General features: G+C 35.5%; 1 protein-coding gene across 2 annotated transcripts in view; it reads right to left on the reverse strand.

The window, feature by feature from the left end:
- The window catches only part of ZRANB3 (zinc finger, RAN-binding domain containing 3), a 53,024-nt gene that overhangs the window by 12,070 nt on the left and 16,447 nt on the right, over positions 1 to 24,507 (reverse strand). For both annotated transcript variants that reach the window (XM_010575152.1, XM_010575151.1), the window contains exons 3-12: positions 16,674 to 16,692; positions 13,744 to 13,922; positions 10,297 to 10,528; positions 8,057 to 8,142; positions 5,356 to 5,527; positions 4,824 to 4,952; positions 3,314 to 3,433; positions 2,567 to 2,686; positions 1,867 to 2,046; positions 230 to 382 (exon numbers count right to left, since the gene is read on the reverse strand). In XM_010575152.1, the coding sequence (XP_010573454.1) occupies positions 230 to 382; positions 1,867 to 2,046; positions 2,567 to 2,686; positions 3,314 to 3,433; positions 4,824 to 4,952; positions 5,356 to 5,527; positions 8,057 to 8,142; positions 10,297 to 10,528; positions 13,744 to 13,922; positions 16,674 to 16,692 (1,390 nt within the window). The remainder of the gene's footprint in view (positions 1 to 229; positions 383 to 1,866; positions 2,047 to 2,566; positions 2,687 to 3,313; positions 3,434 to 4,823; positions 4,953 to 5,355; positions 5,528 to 8,056; positions 8,143 to 10,296; positions 10,529 to 13,743; positions 13,923 to 16,673; positions 16,693 to 24,507) is intronic.

The following is a 24,507-nucleotide window of genomic DNA, read 5'->3' on the forward strand; positions in this document are numbered from 1 at the left end:
CCTAAACATAACATAAGGACACATCGGAAGCCTGTAGATGACATTTATACCCAGCAGAGCACTTTCCCCAACTTCACTTATTTTTTAAAATGGAATTTACATTACTTTTTCCCACTTATTTAGTGCTTCTCCATTAGTAAAGTCTGCAGTACATGGAATGCTTAAGTGAACAATGGTTGTAATGTTTTTAAATGAAAGAAAACAGAAAAACATAAGTTTTGAGTCTTACATGCGTAAACAGAAGTTCATTTTTGGGATCTTCTAGACTTTCATTTGGGGTCCAGGCCTCAGCAAAACTCAAAAAATCCCATTTCTCCTTATCACCTTCGTCAGCCTGCATTTTCTCTTTCTTGCCATTCAAGGTGCTGCCTGTAACTTTGGCCTGCAGAAAGATGACTTGCATGAAGTTTCCAAGAAATTCACATCTTGGAACAAACAATTTGCTTCCTTTGCAAACTTAAATCACCATTTGCAAAGTAAGAAACTCTGCAATAATTCAAAATAACTTAAGTGATTAAAACTATTCCTCTTCCAGCAGCCATTTCTGCAAGAATAACAGTAATTAGCATATTTAACACACTACAATGTGTGAAAAGGTACATAAAAAATGTCAGTATTTATTGAAGTTAAAAGACAATATATACACTGTGTACACCTCTTACAGCCTTTACACCTTTTGCTTGGCATGTGGAAACAAAGGCAGAACTAATTGAAAGAAGCAGTTTAGTGACAGAACTCTTGTACGGTAAATTGTTGGTGAATTATTGAGACCCATCTGTGCCACGTTTAAAGAGACTTCTAATGCACTGGACTGGCTGAGATTTTTTTCAGAGGTACCTACAGGAATTAGAATGCGGAGTTTCATTCCCCAACTGAATGTCAAATACAGTTTGCAGTACCTAGATTCTTTAAGCTGTGATTACTTTTCAGCAGGAGAGGAATATATTGGCAAACAAAAAAAAAAAGGTTATCAGTTTCTCCTCTAACTGTATGGACACAAACAATTGCACCTCTACAACACAGGGGCAGCCAAATGCAGGAACAACAACTATAAGTTGGCATTTGCATCAGAAGAAATCCTGTGTAGCCACAATCTCAAGCAATTCTGACAACTAGAGTTTAAAAGGCAGTTCTTTCTACGTTGACACTTCTAGAAGTGTCAGAAAACAAGAGCTGACAGAATACAAACACACATGAGTTCTAAAAACAAGACACTAACAAATGGTATCAAAGGTGGCAAAAAGGTCACAAAAGCAAAACAGCCAAATTATTTTTTCTTAGTCCTGTGAACTCTCAGAGATCTTCCAAGTAAGGAAAGAAAGCAGGACAGAATTACTCCTCCTAACAAGGACTGGGTAATATTTGAGGAAAATAGCAACAGAAGATAAGATTACTGTAATTTTGTGTCTGATGAAGAAGAATTATTTGAGAATGCATATTCCTCTCAGAAATGAAGTTTAGTAAGGCACAACATCCACCCAGTTAAAAAAAACAACCAAAACCAAAGCCAACAAACTCTAGCTGTTATTATTGTGGAAAAAAACTTAAAATTGTAAACTGAACAACCAGAGCAATAAAAAGCTAGAAAGAAGATAAAAAAATGATCTCCTGTAGATGTGAACCATCCCATTCATCTCAGCAAAAAGTTACCTTTTTTATCTTTGATCTTAAATGGAGAGCAAAAAGCTAGAAAAGACTAATTTGGAACAGACATGGACATTTTAATGATTAGCAATTCTAGGTGTATCAATTTGTCTTATAGTAGGAGAGTGTTCCAGATAAGCAAGTGTGTTATTTGGCACATGCACTTAAGTGCTATCTTAAACATAGCGAGTTCTTGATTATTTGGTTCTAGTCCACACATACCTTGCGATTCAGCATTGCCCACATAAGAGTATCCATTGTTCCTTTTGCAATAAGGAAGTGAATATTCACAGAACTGCACTGCCCAATTCGGTGTGCTCTGTCTTCTGCTTGCTTAATATGGCCTGGATCCCAATACAATTCAGCAAACACAACATGAGTAGCAGCAGTGAAAGTTAAACCCTAAACAAAATAAGTAGATGCATTTTAGAAAAAAGATTCCACACACAAATGACCAATATCTAAAGCAAAAGAAAGCTAAAGGTTGTACAGGACATTTTTATATGGAAATAAAAGGGACCACCTTGACAGCAGATGGGCCTGTTACACCAATTTCTTCCTTGGGCCTCAGATAGATACAAGTAAGATTAAAAAACCACTTCAATATTGTGCAAAGACTACCTACTGCTTTTCGTTATGAAAGTAACATTTATTTCTTATTAATCTGGTATTTTTAGAGAAAATGAAGTTTTAGTAATTATCCAAGAATGAGATGCTGCTGCTTATCTTGATTTTGCTCAAGTAATTTCAACAGAGTCTTAAAACAGTTAACACGATTAGTGCAGAAAAATGAATACATGAGTCTACAAAAGACATATTGCATGAAGATAAATTGCCTTCAGTAAATCACTTCAGTCACCAATTATTTTAGTACCTATATTCTTCAAGTTTCTTATTTCACGTATTTTCTTTTTTGTCCTACCTGACCAGCTGCCTGAATACTCAAAATAGCAACCCGAGTATCAGGATCCTTCTGAAACTGATTAACAAGATGTATTCTTTCTGCAGAAGGAACACTTCCATCTATTCGTATGTAGCGAACCTGTAACATACCATAATAGAGACAAAATGACATTTTCAGTGTCCATTTTTGAACACAATCATCCTTTGTTCCCCAATGAAAATATGAAAACATCTGTTCTATTTCTGTCACATGGATAGAGATGCATCAGTACTCTTTTGCCCTTTGATTTACAATTAAGCCTCCATCTAGAGATGTTTAGACGTAGTGTTCCCTGTTTACAAAAGGAGAAGACAGAACAAACATGGGATCGTAAAATGGAATACTCAGCAGAAGAATCTGTTATTTCCCTGACATGATTTATTAAAATTCCAAGCATTTGCAAAATAATAACAGTATGAAATAGCAAAGTTAGGCACCATTCCCTAGCAATGGTTGAGAGTCTATGATCAAAACAATATGAAGGTTGTTTGCAAACATTTTTACTGCTTTGAATTAAATGTTCAGGTGAAATGATAGTGTTCTGTAAAAAAAAAAAAAAACCAAACTAGACAGAAGCACATTGGTAGAAAAACTTGGGAAACAACTGCCTACAACACTGACTCAATAAAGTACCACACCATAAAATATCTACTGAATTCAAATACAGCTCATACGTATTTGTAAAGTCTGAAGTTAAATTTGTGACCACATTTGTTAAATCATTACCTTATTTTCTATAACTGCCTCTGTACAGGCTTGAAGCATGCTTAAGTGATGAGCAAAAACTAGAAACTTCAGTTTGTCATTTTGAAGCATCATTTTGATATAGTCCTTTACTGCTCCTGCCTGGAGTAAAAGAGTGCGTTTTCATTAGTTAAGACATACAAAGTGTTCAAAAAGACAGTTTTTACTTCAATGTATTTCAATAATATAAAAAGGTAAATTTCCAAACTTTTTGTTATCCATTTAAGACTTTATCAAACGCTAACATAGTTAAGTATAAAATTATTCAAATTAATTTTGTTTAAAAAATACCACAAATTTATGTCTTTGAGAAACCTATCTCATTCCTTCAGAGAAAAAAAAAACCCAAAACATTTATCCTCAAAAGATTGCATAATTACATGCCACTTCTTCCAGATTAAGATGTAGATAAAACCCCTTTTAGTTACAACATCATTATATGATGTTTTAAGCCATATTTGGAAAAAACAAAATTGATTTCTGCCCAAACATATTTCAAACGGACAAGGTATTGTTTAATCAGAACTTCTGTATCTGCACTCACATAACGCCATATATCAAAACTGAAAGAATAATTTTGATACTTTCATGATACTGTAATCATAAAATATTGCTCTATTTAAACATTCATAGAATTCTTTTGTGTCAAATATAATTTTCAATACCTTTTACAAAAACTATTAAAGTAACGATGACAGTTAATAATGAAATTTATCAGTGATCAACGGTTAATGCAATACCCACTGCAGCAGTCCTCAGATTTCTTTTTTTCTCTCTTTTTTGTCTTTCAACTTTCTGTTTGAAATTGATTACCAGAGGGGAGGGACTAGCAAAGTGGGGAAGAAACAGCAACAGAACCATAGTGATATTTTTAAGACGGAGAAAAAAATTTGCAGGAGTTGGTCAGATTCTCACCCACAATTTTTTTTTTTTCCTATACTTTTCTAAAAATAGGCTAGCATAATGAAGTCTGATAGCAGGGTAAAAAGTAGGCACGTAAAAGATTTTGGTCATTAACTTGTTTTTCCTTATATCTTAGGCTACAGTACTACAGGAGGAAATACAGAACATGGGGTCCCATCTGATAAAACAGAAAGAGACCAGCTAGATGGGATTGTTCTTCCACATTTATCCATGGGGAGAACCCGTACTGACAGAATGCAGTCTGCGTAAGGGCTGCATCAGTACCATCCTGGGTCAGCTGCAGCAGCTGCTGACACACAGGTATGTCCCTGAAGTACCCACCTTCAGTATATCCCTAAATCTGCAAGACGCATTTAGTGCTGTTGGGAGACTACATCTGGACAGTCTCAGCCAGCTTGGTTAAAACTATCAGCAATAGTTTTAACACTTAGCTCAGGTCATTATAATGGGGTTCAGCCTATTCCATGAACATAGCAGCGAAAAACAGAGTGTTTCTCCACATTGCAATGTGAGATTTAAAATACCACTGGGTATTTTAAATATATTAAGAAAAGGCTTCCACGCTTACCTTGGCAATGGCTGTTTCTTTATACATGCGTGTGATTAGATTCATGACTTCAGAAAAGTGGCTTTCAGTGGCATCTGAATTCAGATTTCTCATTAATTTCTCCCACTCTGCAAAAGTGGTATTCAAATTCTAATTGGCAGGAGAGATCAGTGGTTAGATACATAGTACAAAGCATGTTCTACCTCAATACGTACATTTCAAGCATGAAATGTTTAGGAACTGAGTACTTTTGAGAACTCTATCAAATTTGGCTAAAAGTAACTGTAGGATTCAAAATCTAAGGGAAAGGAAGACAGAAAGGAAGGAGATTGTACTAAAAATAGAACAAATTTTATCATTATCTGATGCCAAAAAATTGCTATATTAATGTTCTTCATGTTATATTTTAAAGAGAATATGGACATGCTATGCTATATATTCACACATTCTTTGTAACGACATATAATACACATTCATATATATAAATACATATGAATACATAGATATTACTATTTACTAACAAATGTGTTTTTAGCAAAAGTGGAAAATTTACCTTAGCTGCAGCTTGTGGGAGGTCAAACGGAATACGTTGCCTAACTTTGGGAGGCAACTGAGTTAGAACATCATTCTTCAGTCTTCTGATCATTATTTCACTTAAAAGTTGATGTAGTTCTTCTAAATTTGAAGCTCCTCTACAGTCCCATTGAGTTCTTTTACCAAAAAACCTGAAAATGAAAAATCAACACTGAGGGTAAAAACTAGCTCTTCCAAATTCAATAGAAACCTTCAGTATGTAATTAATTTTAAACCACACTATTAGATATGAAAGTGTGCTAGATAATAACACCTGGTGTTCCTGTTTATGCCAGAGAGATGATTGCTTTCTGTCTGATTCCTTCCAAAGCTAAAGTCAGAGCTGTTTCAACTTCCCAGCAGATACCGCTGCCTGCAGGCATTACTACCCATCAGATGTGTACAGTCCTCCATCTCATCCCAGCTACACTTGCCTTTCTACAGGAAGCAGAAGTTTCAGGTGTAATTTTATAACTCTTGTTTCAATGGTCTAATGAGAAGAATATACCACCATGAGACCGCTCTTTATTATATTATAGAGGGGAACAAATGACAGGGAAGCTATCATGAAAGCTGCAAATATCACCATTAATATTTCTTTGTTTCCCTCCCTGAGAATTCCCTCCTAGTTACAGTCAGAGACAAGATTTAAAGCTCAAGGTACCATCTTTAAATGTAATACTATTTGATTAGCAAGGTTAAATAGAGGAAGTAGGTTTAAGGTTAAAAAGCTAAAGGTTGAAAAGAGAAAGAATTTATTAGCTTAGTCTTCCTTGTTCTTTCTTTGCTTTGTTGTTTTTAAGGAAGCGTTGCAGCAGGAACAGCAGCTTTTCTCTGTCAACATTGCCAAGAGAAAACAAAATAATGAGAATGACAGATTTTGCTGTCTTTGGAGATAAGCCCAGGTAGCATTTTCCAACGCCAGGAGAGTATGTTGCAAGCATGTACTTGTACTGGTAATTAAAAAAAAAAACAACAAACAACAACCACTGACAACATAATTTAGAGAATTTTAAGCCTTACTGAACTTATCAACAGTGTTCTAGTTGGCTGCCTATAATCATTCGGGACAGGGGTTGAGGGACTCACTTGTACACTAGTGAAGTATTGCCATAACACACTCAGAATGCTACGTAGATGGAAGACAGCAGCATCTTTTCCTTATATCCCTTCTTTGGTTTATTTATATGGCTGTCCTTAGAAAGGTTTCCTCCCTCCAGCTTGACCATTGGGGATATAAAAGAAATGGTAGGCAAAACCTCACAGAAATACTTTGGACGTCCTCTTTAGAAACAGGTGTTTATGAACACCTAAGTAAAAAACCCCACAACATTTTCACAGAAAGTGCTGCATAAAATAATCCTATCAAGCTCATTACCACAGGATGTTTTGTTTCAGCCAAGTCATGAAGACAAAGTTATTTGTTGAAAGCTTGCCAAACCATGAACTTGATTTTTATTACATTTATGGTATTCCAAAAATAAGATAATCATCTATGATTGAGTAGCTAACCATGCTGTACCCACGCACACTTGTGGTGTGAAAATTACAGATGCATTCAGTCAAAACACCATGGAAAAAAATAGCATTTCTCTGTCTGAAAATTAAACAGCACTCTTCCATGTTATTTGAAGTTAAATGCTGATAAAATGCTTATGATGGAGGGAGAAAAACAAGTTATATGAAAATGAAACCATGTAATTATTACTGTAAAAATTAAATCTAAATACTAGCCAATTTAGCTGACAAAATCTATTATTTTGATTATATGCAAACCTGTAGATAGGAAATTTTTTAGCTAAGAAATTTTTTACAGGTTCTTCTATTCTCATAACTTCTTTCATTCCAGATTGTAACCTAGATTCAGATGGGTAAAACTAAGGATTTTAAATCAGAGCTTCTTCTATCCCCTCTATTTTAGAATAAACTAAAGAAACTTATCATTAAACTAAAGCTGAGGAAAGCCAGTCAGAGGGAAATGAATCCTCCTTATGTTAATAAACTTAAAGCATGATGAAACATGAAAATTCATGAAAGACGCAAGGGATAAAAATGAGTTAAAATTCATTAGGCACACATGTGGAAAAATGTGTAATGAGCAATGTTACCTACCAAATTGGAGGCAAGGTGGTGGACAAGAATTTACAATGCTTGTATTTAATCCCTCAGACAGAATTACAAACACACTACTGCACTTTTACTCACTCATCTGTAAAATACAGGAGACAAGCATTGGATTTTTTTCCACCCACGTATGGTGGGATAGCAAAAGACTAGACCCCTTAATAAAGAGAGATCTAAATTATTACATGATAGCATAAGACTGAGAGTCAGAAACTCCTAAGTTTCAGCTGTAGCTTAAACTCCAGCTCTAAAGGTAAAACCTATACACTTCATACTAACGACCATATATTTGTAAATCATTTTACTTAACAAAATACTGGCAGTTAAACTTTGTTTCAAACTTTAATAGCTTCCAATTTTGTCCTCAAATAAAGTCTCCTGTCAATTGAATCCTTTTCCCAATCCTCTTTGATGGAGGAGATGGTATCTGACCCTGCGTTTCCAAGCAAGATGATATGATACAGCAACAGAGGTACTACTTACTGATTCTCTCACTTCACCTGACAAGAAAATCAGAAGACACTCATTGGAAAATAAATGAGCAAGTACAATAATACCTGACACGAGCATTGCAGTATTTTTTGGCATATTCACTCCAAGTTCCAAATCTTCTTGGAAACAGTGCCTCAATCTGCATGAAAAGCTGTATATAAAAAAAAAGTAGTGATAGTGAAAAATTGCCTGCAAATGTGAGACTATTCAGCAATAATTATTACATGATTATTGTGTAAAGTTTATGTTCAATAGTTGCACAAAAAATACACAGCTTGGCACACATGCAAAGACATTCCATAGGAGTATGCATGTGTCTTGAGACAGGACAGTTGTGGCAAGCCCTCAAAGAACAGAGCACCCTGAACACCGTAACACAGTGCTGATGGCTTGGAAAAGGTTTATACTGAACAAGAAAACACAGATGAGATAATGTTATTTGTAAAAATAAAATTTTTGTCATTTGCCAGGCACATGGGCTTCTGCAAAGCTTCAGTGCAGGTATTCCATGAATAGCCTGCTCCTTAAAATACATGAAAAACCTACTCATTCTTAAGTCTTACTTAAAAAAATAGACAATGTCAATACAGACCAGAAATTTCACATCTTTTTTCCTAGTTGAGTAACAGGAAGTAAATATCAGTTTAGACAACCTTAGCCAGAAAGAATCCTACTTTACAAGCTGTTTTACTGTCAAAGCTTTCTGGATTCAAAGATCACTACTAGATCCAAAACACACTGTTGAGGGATAGCAGGGGTAGCATAGAGACAAAGACTAATATAAAAGGCTCTCTCCTAAATGCATTTCCCTGCTATCCTCCTAAGTCTACTGCACATCACTTCTGCCATTTAAGCTTTCATATCACCTAACTGCATGCTAATGACCTCTCCCAGAAAGAAAACTACATATTCGTTTTTCACAGGCTTCTTTCAAGACAGAGAACTGAAAAGCAGTATTAAGAAAAAACCAAAACAAAAACCAAACCAGTTTATTCACCCAAGTGAAATGCTGCTATTTTGACACATATCCAGGCCAAACAAGAAACTGCCTGCAATTATTTGCTGTAAACTTACATAAATATAAATGAATAATGCTTTTCATTTACTATACATAGTCCATTTAAAGACTTCATAGAAAGATTCTGCTTATGACACAAAACTGATTAAAGAGACATAATGCTTTTTATAGTCTGCCTTATAAGCCATGGCAGAACTTTGGTATCACTATAAAAATGTCTCAAATTATTTTCCATTTGGTCATGAATTTTGACGCCATCACTGTGATCAAAGACAGCTTGTACGGAATTTCCTTTGAAGACCATGAGCAATGTTGCTTACTGGTCTTGGTATCAATATACTGTATAGAAGTTTCTAACTTCAGTTCTTCTTCCAGGGTAGATTGCAATGTCTTTGGTACATGTGCAGGATGTTTCATAATTATCCACACCCATAGATATAAATATTTATTTTAAAGTTTTAAGCAAACACTCATAATACACCAAGCCCTTTTTCATACAGTGGATATCTTTCTCAAGTTATAACCTCTCTGAACAAATTAAATTATTAAAGGGTCTTGGCGTAAGTGCTATTTACACAACAGGAAACTCTAAAGTGTAAAGTATTATTTATATAACCCTTATAAGTTCCCTGGATACAAATCAACTCTTATATTCCATTTATTTCTGCATTCAATAAATAAAGGCAGTTTTCTTGGGTTCAGTATAAAACCCAAGTGGGTTTTGATTTCCTCTCTGCTCCTCTCCAATTCCATAAGTTGAACTTCCTTCAAAGGAAAATTTGTCTTTCTGGACTAAAACAAGCACAGGATATATTTTTTCCACTTATGCAATACAAGTGAACATTAGGAATATTCAAAAGACCAGTGATAAAAAAGGACTTCCTATATCAGATAATGAAGTACAAGCTTTAATACAAGTTCTTGCCTACCAAGGACTCTCTGACCCAGTAGAAACAAATAGTTCTCTACTTAGGTGCTTTATTTTCTATTTCACCCAACAGTCAGTCTGCTACATGAGAGATTAATTTCTTATAAGAAACGCCATCTCAAGTCACCTGTGCATGAGCTTGATACAAGTTTCTAGAACATCAATATAATAAAGTCAAACAAAAAGACATTGGTTTAGTTTCTTATACTTGTGGTTCCTAATGCTGCTAGTGCACTGTTTGATGTCATAAAGCATGTAATTGTACATATTCAAGAAAACTACAAAATTGTTCATTTATTATGGATACCATCCTTAAAAAAAAAAACCAAACTAAAACCAAAACACAAGATGTCAAATACCTCTTCAGGTCTTCCTAGAGCAGGAGTTCCAGTAAGAAGAATAGCTCTAAGAGCTTTTTGTACAATTGGCAACAAGATCTTGCTGCGGGTGGCATTTCTGGATTTCATATAGTGTGATTCATCAATCACAACTACCTTAAAGTTCTGCCTGTACAAAGCGTCTACTAAAGTCTGTGCATCAGAAGTTAACAGGCCATACCCCAGAATCGTTACTTTGCTGGTTGATATTCTCCTAAAAGAGAAAATGCAGAAGTTCTTTTAGTAAATCTTCATTGTAGGAAAATTAATACAGCAAAGGAATTATACCACACTAACTTTTTTTAAGAAGGTATGTACAACACCTTTTGGATTGATTAATTAGTGGGCTGTCAGGGGGATAATAATAGCTTTGGAGGTTTAAAATATTCCAGCATCTCACACTTGTAAATCACACACGTTTCATAATCATTTTCAGAAGACATATATTACATTTAAAAGGAATTTCATTTATCTGGTTGCATTGCTTCAACTTCTGCTCCTTTCCAGAGTATTGCAAAGGACAAATCCACTTTCTGGATAAAAAGTTACACACACAAGTCAGATCATTATGATCACACTATGTAAACAGCACCCAAACACCTGAAGTAATAATGTCTCTATGCAAACTATCTACTGCTCTGTGTACAAAAGGTCACCTTATTAGCACCATAAGATGACTAACGAGACTGTCTCTGAGCATTTGGGTACTGTAAAAGTACAGTCTGGGCTGAACCTCACCACCTGAAAAAAACATTCATATCAGAGCTGTCTATCCAGCTTTTTTGCTTGAACAGAATATGAAGAAAACAGAAAACTGGAAGCAGGGAACCAACAAGTCACAAGATGAAAAATTAGTATTTAGTTGGAAAGAAATTTCTTACAATAAATTTAAAGACATATATAGGCCCAAGGCACCAATTGGTTTTAAAAATCACTAGAGAGCACTGTGGCCCTTCAGGAGCCTTTGAGCAGCACAGGAACTCTTAAAGTTGTTAGGCAAGTCACCAGAATGAGAGTCATAGCTGGTTTACCCATCAGTCAGACACTACTGCTCTGCTGGCATGATTTTTATTTGTTCTCCAGTAGCAACAGATCAAAAAACCAACTAAGCTGAAGTTTCCTTGAGTATTTAAGAGGAAGAAAGTATGTGTGTGTGCACATTCATGCTTCTGGATATGGAAGAAGAGGCAATGGTTAGAGCACTGGCACTGTGGTCAATGCACTACAGACTCTGGCTGTTACTCACTATATAGATAAGTGTAGCAACCAGGAAAACAAGAATTTCACCTACTCCTATGTGAAGGTTGGATTAAAAAAAAATTACAAATAAAATTCTTTATTCTTAGTGGAACCAATTTATTCAAGAAACACCCAATTTCAAATTTAGTTAGGAATTATAAGAACCTAAATTGATGCCTAAGTATATTTTAACCTGTTTAAATTAAGAAGTTAAACAACGTTCAAGCAGTAAATTTCATTGCTGAAGTTTTGAAGAAAAGCAAAGTATTGAACTGAGCAAAATCAAAGCTGAATATATGGAAGCAGAATTTAACAAAACGCTAAACCAAGTTTGGCAACTGCATTTTTGCATTTGCATTTTCTTGCAAATGTATAAAACACTTTTTAATGTTAAAATATTAATTAGTTCAACAGCTACCTCACTTATAGCTAGGAAGCCTCCTGGGAGTTAAACAAGCAGAAACCCAAGTTTCCATCTTCCCTTGTTGTTGAATAAAACTAAGTGATAATGGTTAAGATCTACTCCTTTTAAAAATCTTAAATGATAAAATGAACAGAATTCTGTTTGCCATTTACTTTTGCCATCATTCCCCTTATTCCACATTCCTGCTTTCTGCTTTCAGCACTAAAAGCATTACGTTTGTGTGCATTTTAGCTAAATAGCTAAAAAAAAGAAAAAAAAAGTCTCATTGGATCCTTATTTTAGTTCCCATATTCCTATCATAAACTTAAATTTTGACTATTAGTAGCAACTATCCCTTGATTAAGCTTTTAAAATGCATTTTCAGTTGGATTTCTCTGGTTACCACAAGGAAGGTTCCAAGCTACTGTCTCATCTGCACATCTTGGTAGTCAGGTCACTTTCTGATACTCCGCAGACAACATGAAGATCAGTCTCCCATATCCAGAAGTTTTAGAACAACATCGAGACATTACCATGAAATCAACCAAGTCATTTACAGTAAAGCAGACTAAAAAATAACCCTTGTAATTCAGTGTAATAGGAGAGTTATTCTAATAATACACAAGACTTGTAGTCTCTCTTTGATGAATTCATGCTATTAAGTCTAAAGATAGAAAGTATAGGTCATGATGACATTTTCAGTTATTTAGAGAATACTTATTCTAACTTACAAATTTTCTCAGTGCGCTAAATAGAATTTTAACAGTAATTACTTCCTTATTTTGTAATGTATACCAGAAACTTTCAAAAAATGTGTTCAAAATGTTTTACAGAAGCTAATGAATACAAACTAATTCATCAGAGTTGAGAAATAACTGCATATGTTCAATTTGAGACACACTGAAGTAATCTAATTTTCAGCAGACAGGCGCTTGCTACTTTGCCAAAACCAGACCTCTCCATTTCAAAGGAGATGAGTAACTACAACATTATAATACTACAAAACTGGGAGGAGTGGTTGATACACTAGAGGGTCATGCTGCCGTCCAGAGGGACCTTGACAGGCTGGAGAACTGGGCTGACAGGGACCTCATGAAGTTCAAGAAGGAGTAGCGCACAGTCCTGCACCTGGGGACGGACAACATCGTGCACCAATATATGCTGGGGGCCACCCAGCTGGAAAGCAGCTTAGCAGAAAAGGCGGTGAATGGTATCCTCAGCTGCATGACACACAGAATTGCCAGCATGTTGAGGGAGGTGATCCTTCCCCTGTACTCAGCACTGGTGAGGCCACACCTGGAGTGCTGTGTCCAGTTCTGAGCTCCTCAGCATGAGACATGGATGTACCAGAAAGAGTACAACAAAGGGCCATGAAGATGATTAAGGGACTGGAGCACCTCTCCTATGAGGAAAGGCTGACTGGGACTGTTTAGCCTAGCGATGAGAAGGCTCAGGGAGTATCTTATTAGTGTATCTAAATACATGAAGGGAAGGTGCAAAGAGGATGGAGCCAGACTCCTTTCTGTCACGCCCTGTGACAGGACCAGAGGCAATGGACACACACTGAAAACCAGGAGGTTCTCTCTGAACATGAAGAAACACTTTTTTCTACTGCAGGGGTGACTGAGCACTGTAACAGGTTGCCCAGAGAGGTTGTGGGGTCTCCATCCTTGGAGATATCAAAAACCCACCTGGACACAGTCCTGGGCAATTGGCTTTAGGTGGCCCTGCCTGAGCAGGGGGCATTGAACAAGCCATTCTATAGAAGAATAACAAACTTTACTCACCCAATATCAGTTTTGTTCTGAATGATGCTAATATCATCTGGAGAGAGTTCTGGAATCCACTTCTCCATCTCATCAACCCAAGGGTATCTCAGAGATGAAGGCACTACAATTAAGAGAGGCCATTCATTTTTATAGTAATAGGAAACAGCAATTGCTTGAATTGTTTTACCTAGCCCCATCTGGGAAAAGAAAACAAAAGAAAAGAAAAAAAATTAAAAATAGAACTCTCTGCTCAGAAAGCACATTCAATTCAGAAGAGCCAAAAATATTTTACAGAGACAGAACCAAATAAAGGAAACAAAGCCAAAGAGCTAGTTACATAGTGTCTATTTCATTGTCAATTTGTTATCACAGATCATCTTTTATGAAAGAAGATGCTTCTCTTCAAATGGATTAATACATATGTTATACCTGGTTAGCTCATTAAATCTAAAAGAAGCATTTCCATTCATTTCAGAAGATTTTCTGTTCAGGGCCTCAGTAGGGTAGACTATAAAGATCAAACTCCTTAACTTCTTAAGCTATCAAAAACATTTTTTTAAAGACTATGCAAAGGAAAGAAAAATACAGGATGTCTTCGCAACATAAAAATGACAACTTTGTCCTAAGTTGCATAGGCAACTGAAGAAGGAAGTTCTGTATGAAGACATCTGCTTTTGAGCCAGTAAGTCAAGGAAAAGAAACCAGTGCTTTCATTCACCATAGCTAATAGTTTCTTTTATTCTGTAACAGAGAAGAGGAAGTCCAACTAGTGAAGAATTCAGATTTACAGACACAGTGAAGGGTAAAGGTACAATACATAGATATATATTTAACAAGAAAGTACTTGCTTCATATTGTCAAGGCAGGAATGCTCCATAGCAACAGATGAATATAAGGTCCAGAATTTAGGGTTTGGTTTAAAAAATAAAGTCCCCAGGATTTTATCAAGGAATGCAGCTATTTTCTCTACTTGTTCACATGGCAAGAGATAGTTCCAGACTCCTGTTAAGCACTAAAGCAGAGACTGGCCTTAAAATATTCTGTTCAGGTTTTCTACAGAAGCCAGTGGATATTTGAGTTGATTTGCTGCTATCTAACTACTCATAGTACAGACATAAAAGAATAACTTATATCCTCAGTATTGAGCTTAAATGGACTGATGTAATGATATCACAAGGAGATTTCCCAGGTATAGAAGAAAACATAATGAATATTTCTACTAATACTACAAAGAAAAATAATCAGAGAACTACTGTGACACTAAGTTTTCATTAAAAACTGCCCAGTTTTCATTAAAATTTTCCTGCAACCCCTCCTTGTGTCACCAGTAGTGCTTGAGCCAGCTGAAAACAAATCCAAGTAAAAAAAAAAAACCAAAGACAAAACATTCATTTTTAGGTTGTTGCCACAGTCGTCTCCCTAAGTCAGACTGCCCAGTCGCTGGGGCACTGGTGATGATCCAGACAAAAATGAGCAGGGAACAAAAGGCAGGTCTTTTGGCAGTAGCGCACCCATAACTGAATCTAGATCCCATATAGCTGATCACCAGTCTTGACAGTAAGAATGTGAGAGACAAGAAAAACTGTAGAAAATATTATGGTCTGGGTTTTTGATTTAAACACATCTTTCTCAGTCATGGAAATGGATGACATTGAAAACCTGAAATTTTGGGAGAAAAATGTTGTCTGTCCCCACTCCAAGATAGAATGGCTACGTATTTTTAGAATACCTTTCAAAAAGATACTGTTGTTATTGTATTTTAATCCTTACATAATTACATAATCCAGGTATATGTACAGCAATTATATGATCTCTAGTGTTCATACATAACTTCTTTTTGTATACAAGTTCAAAATACTGACATTTTCTTTTACCAACATTTTCTTCTTATTTTAGAGATACGTCAACAAGTGCAAGATACACACCACTGCACAATACTTCCTCCAGTGCCAGACCTATTCTCATTACGAAAAATACATTATGTACTTCAGAATAAATATATCTTGCAGTACTTTTTACTTTGGAATAAATATAGCTTGCAGTACTTTTTACTGCTAACATAATTATACGGAGTTTATTTTCTCATTCAAGGAAGGAAATCAGAAAGTTTGTTTTAATAAACAAATAGCTACTGCTGATATTTCGATTTTACCCAAGCTTCCCTTTTCTCCTCCCCTGAATGCTTTTGTATTCTCCAGTTTCCAGAAATTTCACATTCTATGCCAGGATATTTATCTCCAGCTGTAATGAGATTTTTATAGTATGAGGAGATGCTTTAATCCCAGTAATCCATCTCTCTCTCTCTCCCTCTCCTCCACAGTGTTTCAAGAAAACCCAAATTAGAACTGGGAGACTGTATCAATCCCCAAACATAACCTCTTTTTCAGTGAGGTTTTATACTGACAACATATCAAGAACATTATACTCTATTACAAAAATGTTTTATCTGTAGGAAGAAATGCTGGGCTCAAATTTCCCTAATATGGAATAAAATATAAATTTTCAAATGTATGGAAGTAATGAATTTCACTATTGCTACTTTACAGCGCATTTAAGAAAATTCATCTTTGGAAGGCATATTTGTCCAAAATCCACCTCTTTGGGCCAGGAATGTCTCCTAATCCATTAAAAATAGCTAGCTATGGAATTATACGTGCTACAAATAAAAAAATCAACTGAGTTAATATTTTTAAGATTTAACAATACAGGAGATTTAACCTACCTAAATACAATTAAAAGTAACTTTCTAAGTTTTCTCAAAGATTCTTTTAAGCTTATGTCAGGTTTCATTTTCTCCCCCCACTTAGATATTTTCAGAATATCTGCTGAATATCACAGGAATTAGGCTGCTTTCATTACCAACCTTTCTGCCCACATCTCTCAAACAATCTGCATGAAGTACATTAGAACAAGAAAAATGGTGTTAGAGGAACAGGAACATCACTTACCTCATCAGCAATCATACACCTAAATAAGAAACAAGAAGAGAGGGGAAAAAAGCAGAAATGAATAGTAAATATAACAGATAAACCAATACTTACAAATTGTTTACTATAAATTTAATTTATGGATTTACTGAATCAATGAAAGGAAAAAAGGTAGACTTCATTCCTACAGATACCAACTACAAAAAGTAAATTTGGTATGAATTTGAAAGTAAGTTTGCCAATTATTCTAAAAATGTATATTCATTTTGTTAGCATTACTGAAGAACTTGCATTGTGAAACTGAACTGCTGCTTTGCTCTAGTGCTATATTAATTGTAATCTTAAGAGACATTTTCAAGGCAAGAAGTGCATCTTCATTTTTTTTTTTGTATTTCAGAAACAGTGATGTTTTTGCTGCTTCATATTTAAGGATTATTTATATGTCAGAGTGATTTTAAAAAGCTGCTTTCCAGAGCTGTCACATTTGTTTTGAAATAGAAACGGACACTCCCTCTCCCCAACCAATTGTACTAGCTAAAGTATTAGAACCAAGCTTCTTCATGAAATCTTTGAGACTGGATGAAGGAAAATAGAAATTATTTGATGGACATTTAATTAAGCCATTACATGGATCATGCTGCATCTCTCAAAATGTGTACCCTCAGCTATTTCACAAACTTTTACCTCCACTACTTTACAAACTTTTCCAAGCTGGAAAAAACCCCACAAAACAAACAAACAAAAGCCCAGACCTAACAAACAAGACTATCTGATTGAAAAGCATTATCTAAAGAATTACAGAGCTTGTTCTACCTCTAGTAATTAGTAGATAAAATACACATATTACATTGATACACACTAACAAATTCAGAGGAAGGCACGAGTCCAAGCAAAAACTGTGAAGATCAAGAAAGAGGCAAGGAGACAACCTATTCCCTTCAAGTCTTACAGCAGGGTGATGACTTAAAGTTCCCTCTTCTCCTGTAGGAACCCCGGACTGCATGAAGATACAGGTTTAGTAAGTATCTTCTGACTAGAATCAATGCCGGGAATTCCAAGGCAAGATCTAAAACAGGCACAAAATGTTAACTTCTGTAACTTCGTAAGAATTGTCAGAGTTCAATAGCAATACCTGCTTGGGCTGCAGTTAAATAACTGGCAATTGGATGAATTCTCCAGCTACTAAGTAATCTGGGAAGTTTTTCAAGCATTGTATAATTTCTAAATTGACATATAAAGCAAACTGGAAGAATAACTCCCACCAGTTGGTATCATAGTGCCACACAAAGGGCATGGGCTTAGTCAAACCACTGATGGAGAAATACAGCAGTGAGTGCTGCTGGTTGAACTAAGTGACAGCAACAGACTGACAGCTCTATGCAATCCCTCACTTTGCTTGAGGATTTATAAATGTTTACTGACAGAAAAAAGTGCTAAGTCTCAGAAATGATTAAATATTTCAAGCTCTGGAAAGGAATAAACCTTACAGGCCACTCTGCTTTTTTTCCCCCCTGATTCAAGTATCCTTCTGCCTTGTGCTGTTCATTTATTATCCCCAGCAGCTTCCAGTGATGGATGTAAACTAGTCTTGATGAACTGCTCTGGGTGAATTCTTCTTCCTAGTCTCTTCCCCGCCACTGCATCTCCTAAGGAAACTGAAACTTCTCCTACTGCTATGCCACATAACTAGAGAGGCACCCACTGCACCATGTAACTCGAATGCACTGTTCCTTCCATGAAAAAAATGGAAAAGATCTTCCAGGTCTTTATGTCTATAATAAAATTTAACACACCAAGATGTAAGTGTTCTGTATTTTGATAACAAAAATCTTTTAAAGTAATATAGAACTGCTTTTTTAGTGGTAGGTACTCTGAAGTTAGTGTAGCTACCCAAAACCGCAACAGAAGTCTTCTTTTCTGCACAAAAGCCAGCCACTTTACACTAATGATTAATGCTTGTAGCAGCACCACCAACTTAGAGCTGTCATTATGTCCAATAGCATGCATCTTGCCATGGGGCCAAAATGGACATTTCTGTGGTCAAAAAAGAAATCTCAAAAGAAAGCGTACACCGGCACTTTTCAGGCATGATGTGCAAGATGAATGTTTGATATTCTGAGAAACATCGTCTACTGCTGGTGCTCAATCCACTTGCCAGTGTAAATTTCAAAGTCTACCACAGTCTACCACCAGTTTCTTTCAACTAAGGTAAAAAAGAACTCAAATTGTATCTTATATAACTTAATTTTTTATAAGTAACAAACTTGCAATAGCTTTGTAATCCACCACCCCCCCTCAAGTTGTTAGGGATGGAGCGATGAAAACAAAGGAAGAAAACATAACAAAACAAACCCCCACGTCTGCACAGATTTACAAAGGAAATAAGGCAGGAAAAGAATTATTTTTAATGGCTACTCATGATTGTGGGGCCTTAATGTCTGTGATTTGCAGCTGGGCAAAGATATTTATTTGCAGACAACTAATACACAATTCTAATTTTAAAATAATGTCAGTTTTTGCTCACTTCAAATATGATTTTTTTTTTGCATTTAATACTTATTGTTAATTGCTTGAACTGAAGTTTACAAAACAAATCTTTCTTTTTGCAGATTCTTTCAGAGGCCAGCTTCTTTCAGTACATTAATAATGTTTTTTAAAACAGTTTGAAGCCTGAAATGAATTGGAATGCACAACAACCTAGTTTTGTAGGGTTTTTTAAACTCCTTACACAAGTGCAGAAAATGAGTAAGACTATAGCAATTAGCTACAGAGCAGAGGCATCTGAAGAATAAACCAAAGACCTTCTTCAACAATATAGTATATTTAATATAACAGTATCAGAACAAATGTACAAATACAGCAATAACCAAGAGCATATTGCATCCAAGCAGCATCTGGCAGTAAGGAAATGTGGTAAAGGGGACAGGAATACAAGTGTGCCTTGCCAACTTGTGCTGACAAATACAGTATTTCTCAGCATATCAACATATAGTTTAGTAGAACTGCATAAATAATAAAATGTTAATTATGCCAGTTCAGACACACAGAAATCAAAGTGAGAATACATAAGATCCTATTGCACTGTTCTTTGGCATATGTGAACTGACTATTTGGAACCCCATTCTTTTTTTCAGGATAACAAGCTAAGATGAAGAAATCCAGAGTGATTTACAAATTGCTCTGACAATTAGAAGCTGAATAGCAATTAAAATAAAAAGACTTAAGAATATGTCAACCATGGGAACATGTTTTTTCCATAAAACAAGATTATTTTTTTTTTCATTAGAGTGAACTGTAGCCACTTAAACTTTGATGACTTGAGTATCTGCCGAAGAATAAGTTGTTCTGTTTTTCTCTTCGCACTCATTTTCAGACTGTGCTCATAGAATCTTTGCTGCTATAGAGTATCTTCTGTTTTCATGTCTATTAACTGCAACTTAGTATGTCTAAGGTGAAACTTACTATGTAGCAGCGACAAAGTTGCTGGCTTTTAAATATTTATAGAAACTCATCAATTTGTTGCTGATAAATGAATGGAAGCACAAAGTAACTGCCATCATTTTATCCATAACCTAACCACTCTTAAAAGACAATCATGGTAAAGTGATCAACACCATTTTATCTTCCTTATTTCTGCAGTACAAATACAAAGAGAGATTCCACACCCATAGGCTTAAAAGTTACGTATCTATAGTGATATTTTGCTATTTAGTTAAGTATTCATTCTCTTCTCCCACCCAACGATGAAATAGCTTTGTCATAAGTAGTTTAGATTTTCTTCTTCTACTTGCAACCCATAGATTTTTTTAGTCATTTACACATTCAACTAGACACATCACAGATTGATATGAATCAGGTACACAAAACTGTTTCTAAAGCTCCAGTTACAGTATCTGAACATGTTAAGCCCTCTGTTATGATACTGTTAGCAACACAAATCACTGCTTTGAGCCACACTGTTTATACTCAAATTCCTGAGGTGCTATAGTTTTAAAATTGCTGATTTATGCAAATTAATTAACATTATTGACAGTTACACTTGATAAAAGTTTTGACATGGCACAAAAGATGAGTTTATGATACAAGTAGAAGTTGATAAAACTAATATAAGTGGAAATTGAGGATATTAAAATTATTTTATAACTTAATGTATTTCAGAGCATTCATCCTCTGTAGCTTTCACAGTTTTAGAATAAGGCCCTTAAAGATGCCTGCTTAATGTACTTACAAAATATGAGAAGTCCAAAATTTTTACATTAGGCTCTAGGGCAATAAAAAATAGCTTATATTACTGAGAGGAAAATCATCAAGTGTTTCCAGTTTATAATCACAACAATTAGATGTGAAATGTAAAGAACTTCCCCATCATTACAGCCCAGATCACACAGAACTTACGATATCTAATAGCTGCATTAAGCTGTTAAAAAGCAATACTTTACATAATCTTAAGAATATGCAGCCTCTATTTATAACAAACTTTAGTATGTTCTATATTATTGCAGTCAGACAAGCTGCCAACATGAACATAAAGGTTCCATGCTGTCAAAGCAGAAGAAACAGATCTTCAGCTACATTGAAGGGACAAATATGTATCTTTGTTTCACGTATTTTGACTGCAAGAAGACAGACTTCTTGTTCTCTGAAGTTCAATTAGTCATTTCCTCTCAACTGCTAGTTACCCAATCTGAGCTTCATCATTCATATCCCATCTGTTCATATGACACCTTAATAATAGCTCTATCCAAGAATATAAATCAGAGCTATGATACGCAGTTTCATATCCTGTTACAAGCTCAGCCCACATGGTCAAAAGTTTCAGAAAAGCAGGGAAAAAATCATTTTAGATGTCTCAGTTACACTTACTCTCAGCAGCAAAGTCCAACCATGCAAAAAGCACCACAGTCAAGGGCAAATTCTTTCAGATTCTTACCCCATTTCATTTTAAATGTTTCCCTTCTTCATAGCGAATCCTGTGGGCAGCATACGAATCTCTGTCCATTTATCAAGGAAGCCTGCTATTTTTTCCTAACAGAAAGCACCAGAATCTCATTGGAATGCATTGCACATGCTGCTACAATCTTCCTACTATTCACAACCCTTTTGCAGTTGTAGGGTTAGCAATGGGCTTTGGACACAGTAGTATCTTTCATAAATAGAAAGGAACCACATAGTCTGGTCTCCACTAGGATTTAACAACCCTTTCATTTTGAGATGTATTAGCTTTAAGATAAAACTACATTTTCCATTAAAATGGAAATGCAAAGAGCAAAACAGGAAGCTTTGTGTGAGAACATACCCTGGTAAGTGAATATGCACGCAGAGAAGAGAGCAAGAAGTCTACTGTACTGGTTCACCTCAGGTGTACATAGGTCCAAAACCTTATTGTTGATCCCCACACAAAAGAGAACAAATGCAAGCACCTGAGGTCATACACAAAACCCATCATTGTGTTTGAAGCTTTCTTCTAAATGTAAAGAATCACATAATTAAAGGGACCACACAAAGCTGGATGATTCAGAACCCCAGAACCAGACATTCACAAGTTAGCATGCACTATCAGAACAGTCTTGTAAAGGTATCAAGCACCAAGCAAAGGTGCACTTACAGATTCTTACTACAGCAAACCTTAGAGAGAAACCAGAAGTTAGCAAAAGACAGGTGAAGAAACCCAAAACCTAGCCCTAATAAAGCTCTGGTTAGGAATATTCTGCCTCTGGAAGGACAGAAAGCATAATTTTTCAAACCTCAAAGAGCACAGAAAGAGCTCCTGGTTGTGTTGATGTCAAGAAGACTGGAACCAACTTTGCAAAGCAGAAGGAGAAGCAGATCTTTAAAATTTTATGCAGAAGAGTTCACTGGAGAAGCAGAAGGAAATTGAGGCTAAGCTCATGTGGCATGTGTCATACAGCCACAAGAAAATAATCTGCATCAGAAAGAGGTTAATAATAATAAAACAGTTTCACAAAATGAGTTTCAGGGAAGGAAAAAAATGTTTAAGTGAAAATAATTCTATTTCTGTGTGTCTGGGCTACATTCAGGTCACCCCTTTTGAAATGTTAGCAATATTAACCAAGCAAACAATACAGTTAAAGTTTCTTATATTAATTATCACTACTTCAGCAAGATACCTTTGCAAAGGCAAAGAATCTCATTTGAACTTTGGTCTTGCAAGAACACCAATTAACAACACGCTACCACGTATCTAAGGTCTATATAACCAAGAATCCTACTAAGTCATACAGTCAGTGCTAGAGATTTCTTGTAACTACAGAAAGACTTTGCAATAATACCCAGTTCTGCTTCCTTATATGGAGGATTAAAAGCCAAAGGGGTATAGCAATCTAACACACCTATTGCTTGCTTGTTGGGATAATTTAACTTCTTGATTAATTTTCAACAGCTATGTATCAAAAAAAAAAAAAGTTAGAACTGCAGGTAACTTTTTCAGAAGAAACTCCTTCACTTCTTAATGCATTTTCCAAGACAAACAGTCAAAGCCGTAGCACTTCATTTCTTAAAACACTGAAAAATTTTGTTACTACTCAAACAAATTAAAGAAATTAAAGCTGGTTTTGTTAATGCAGTCTTTGGAACATGTTGTACAGAGGAAGCTCGCATCTTTCTTTCACCAGTGTGGGTGTCCTGATATTCTTGGGATTCTCACCTACTCATGTGAGTCAGTTTTATATAACGCTACAACATATAATTTACCTCCTACTCACAAGCCAACACTTTAGCACTAACATCTTAACCAAGGGTTATTTAAGGAACCTGAACTTAGTACATTTTTATATAAAACTGCGCAAGCAACCATTACATTTGTGTGTCAGTAATCACAGCACGCAGTCCTAAAACTAGAACAAAGAGAGATGACTTCCTTGCAAAAATAATCAAGGTTGTTTCACCAAAAATAGAGCCCCAGAAGATTTAAGCTAGATTATACCCTTGCTCTTGAACTACACTAGGTATTTAAAAAAAACTTAAAACCCCCAACCTTTCATCTAATGTAAGATGCATTAAATTGCCACATCTGCAGTGTTAATGATTCTCTAAAGGAGTGTAGAGGAGAATGGTTGTGCTGTGTTATGCTTTTCTCTAACACTCCTCAACACGTAACTGAAAAAAAAAAATCTAAAATGCTTTATTAAGATTTGAAAGCTATGAAAGCACATTTGCCAACATATTCTAGTATTTTAGCTTTGACAAAGATCTGTGGAATAACACATATCAAAGTGGTCAAGTTGAAGGTTAAGCTCAAACACTTCAAGAAGTTTTTAGAATATATTAATTGAACCGTTAACTGATAAAAATTCTAGTCAAGAAGACACCTAATAGTGACTGTGAAAACTCTTTGCCTATTCAGTCACTGGCTTCAGAGACAAAGTGGTTCACCAGCTGACTCAGTGCAAGAAAAATTGACTTCAGTTAATTGGAACAGTTGGAATAACATCAACCAATTTCAACTACTGACAACCTAGGCTACAAACTTTAACCTTGGTATTAATTGGCATGACTGAAATACCTGTGATCAACAGTAGCTCTTCCTTAGTACATAGTCTAATGACTTTCAGTAAAATTTAGGTACTTTATCATTATTTTTCCAATAAACTCTGCTTTCCCAAGTGACCCTCCCCCTGCAGTGATCTGCACTACAAGATCTCAGAACCACTCTCTTCATGTCTTCTTTCTTTAAAGTTAGCTAAATCGGGCAACAGGGAAAAGAATTACCAAGAAAAATGTCTCATCACTAGTCTTTCCATTTTCAATAGATCCCAAATTCAGTGTCTTTTCCCTCCTCTACCCCAAGCTCTCAAAACCAGTGTTTACTTTTCTCCTATACTTGGTTCCTTCTTCA

Source organism: Haliaeetus leucocephalus, unplaced genomic scaffold (genome assembly GCF_000737465.1).
Source record: "Haliaeetus leucocephalus isolate CR32 unplaced genomic scaffold, Haliaeetus_leucocephalus-4.0 Scaffold451, whole genome shotgun sequence".
In the NCBI taxonomy this organism is placed as follows: Eukaryota; Metazoa; Chordata; class Aves; order Accipitriformes; family Accipitridae; genus Haliaeetus; species Haliaeetus leucocephalus.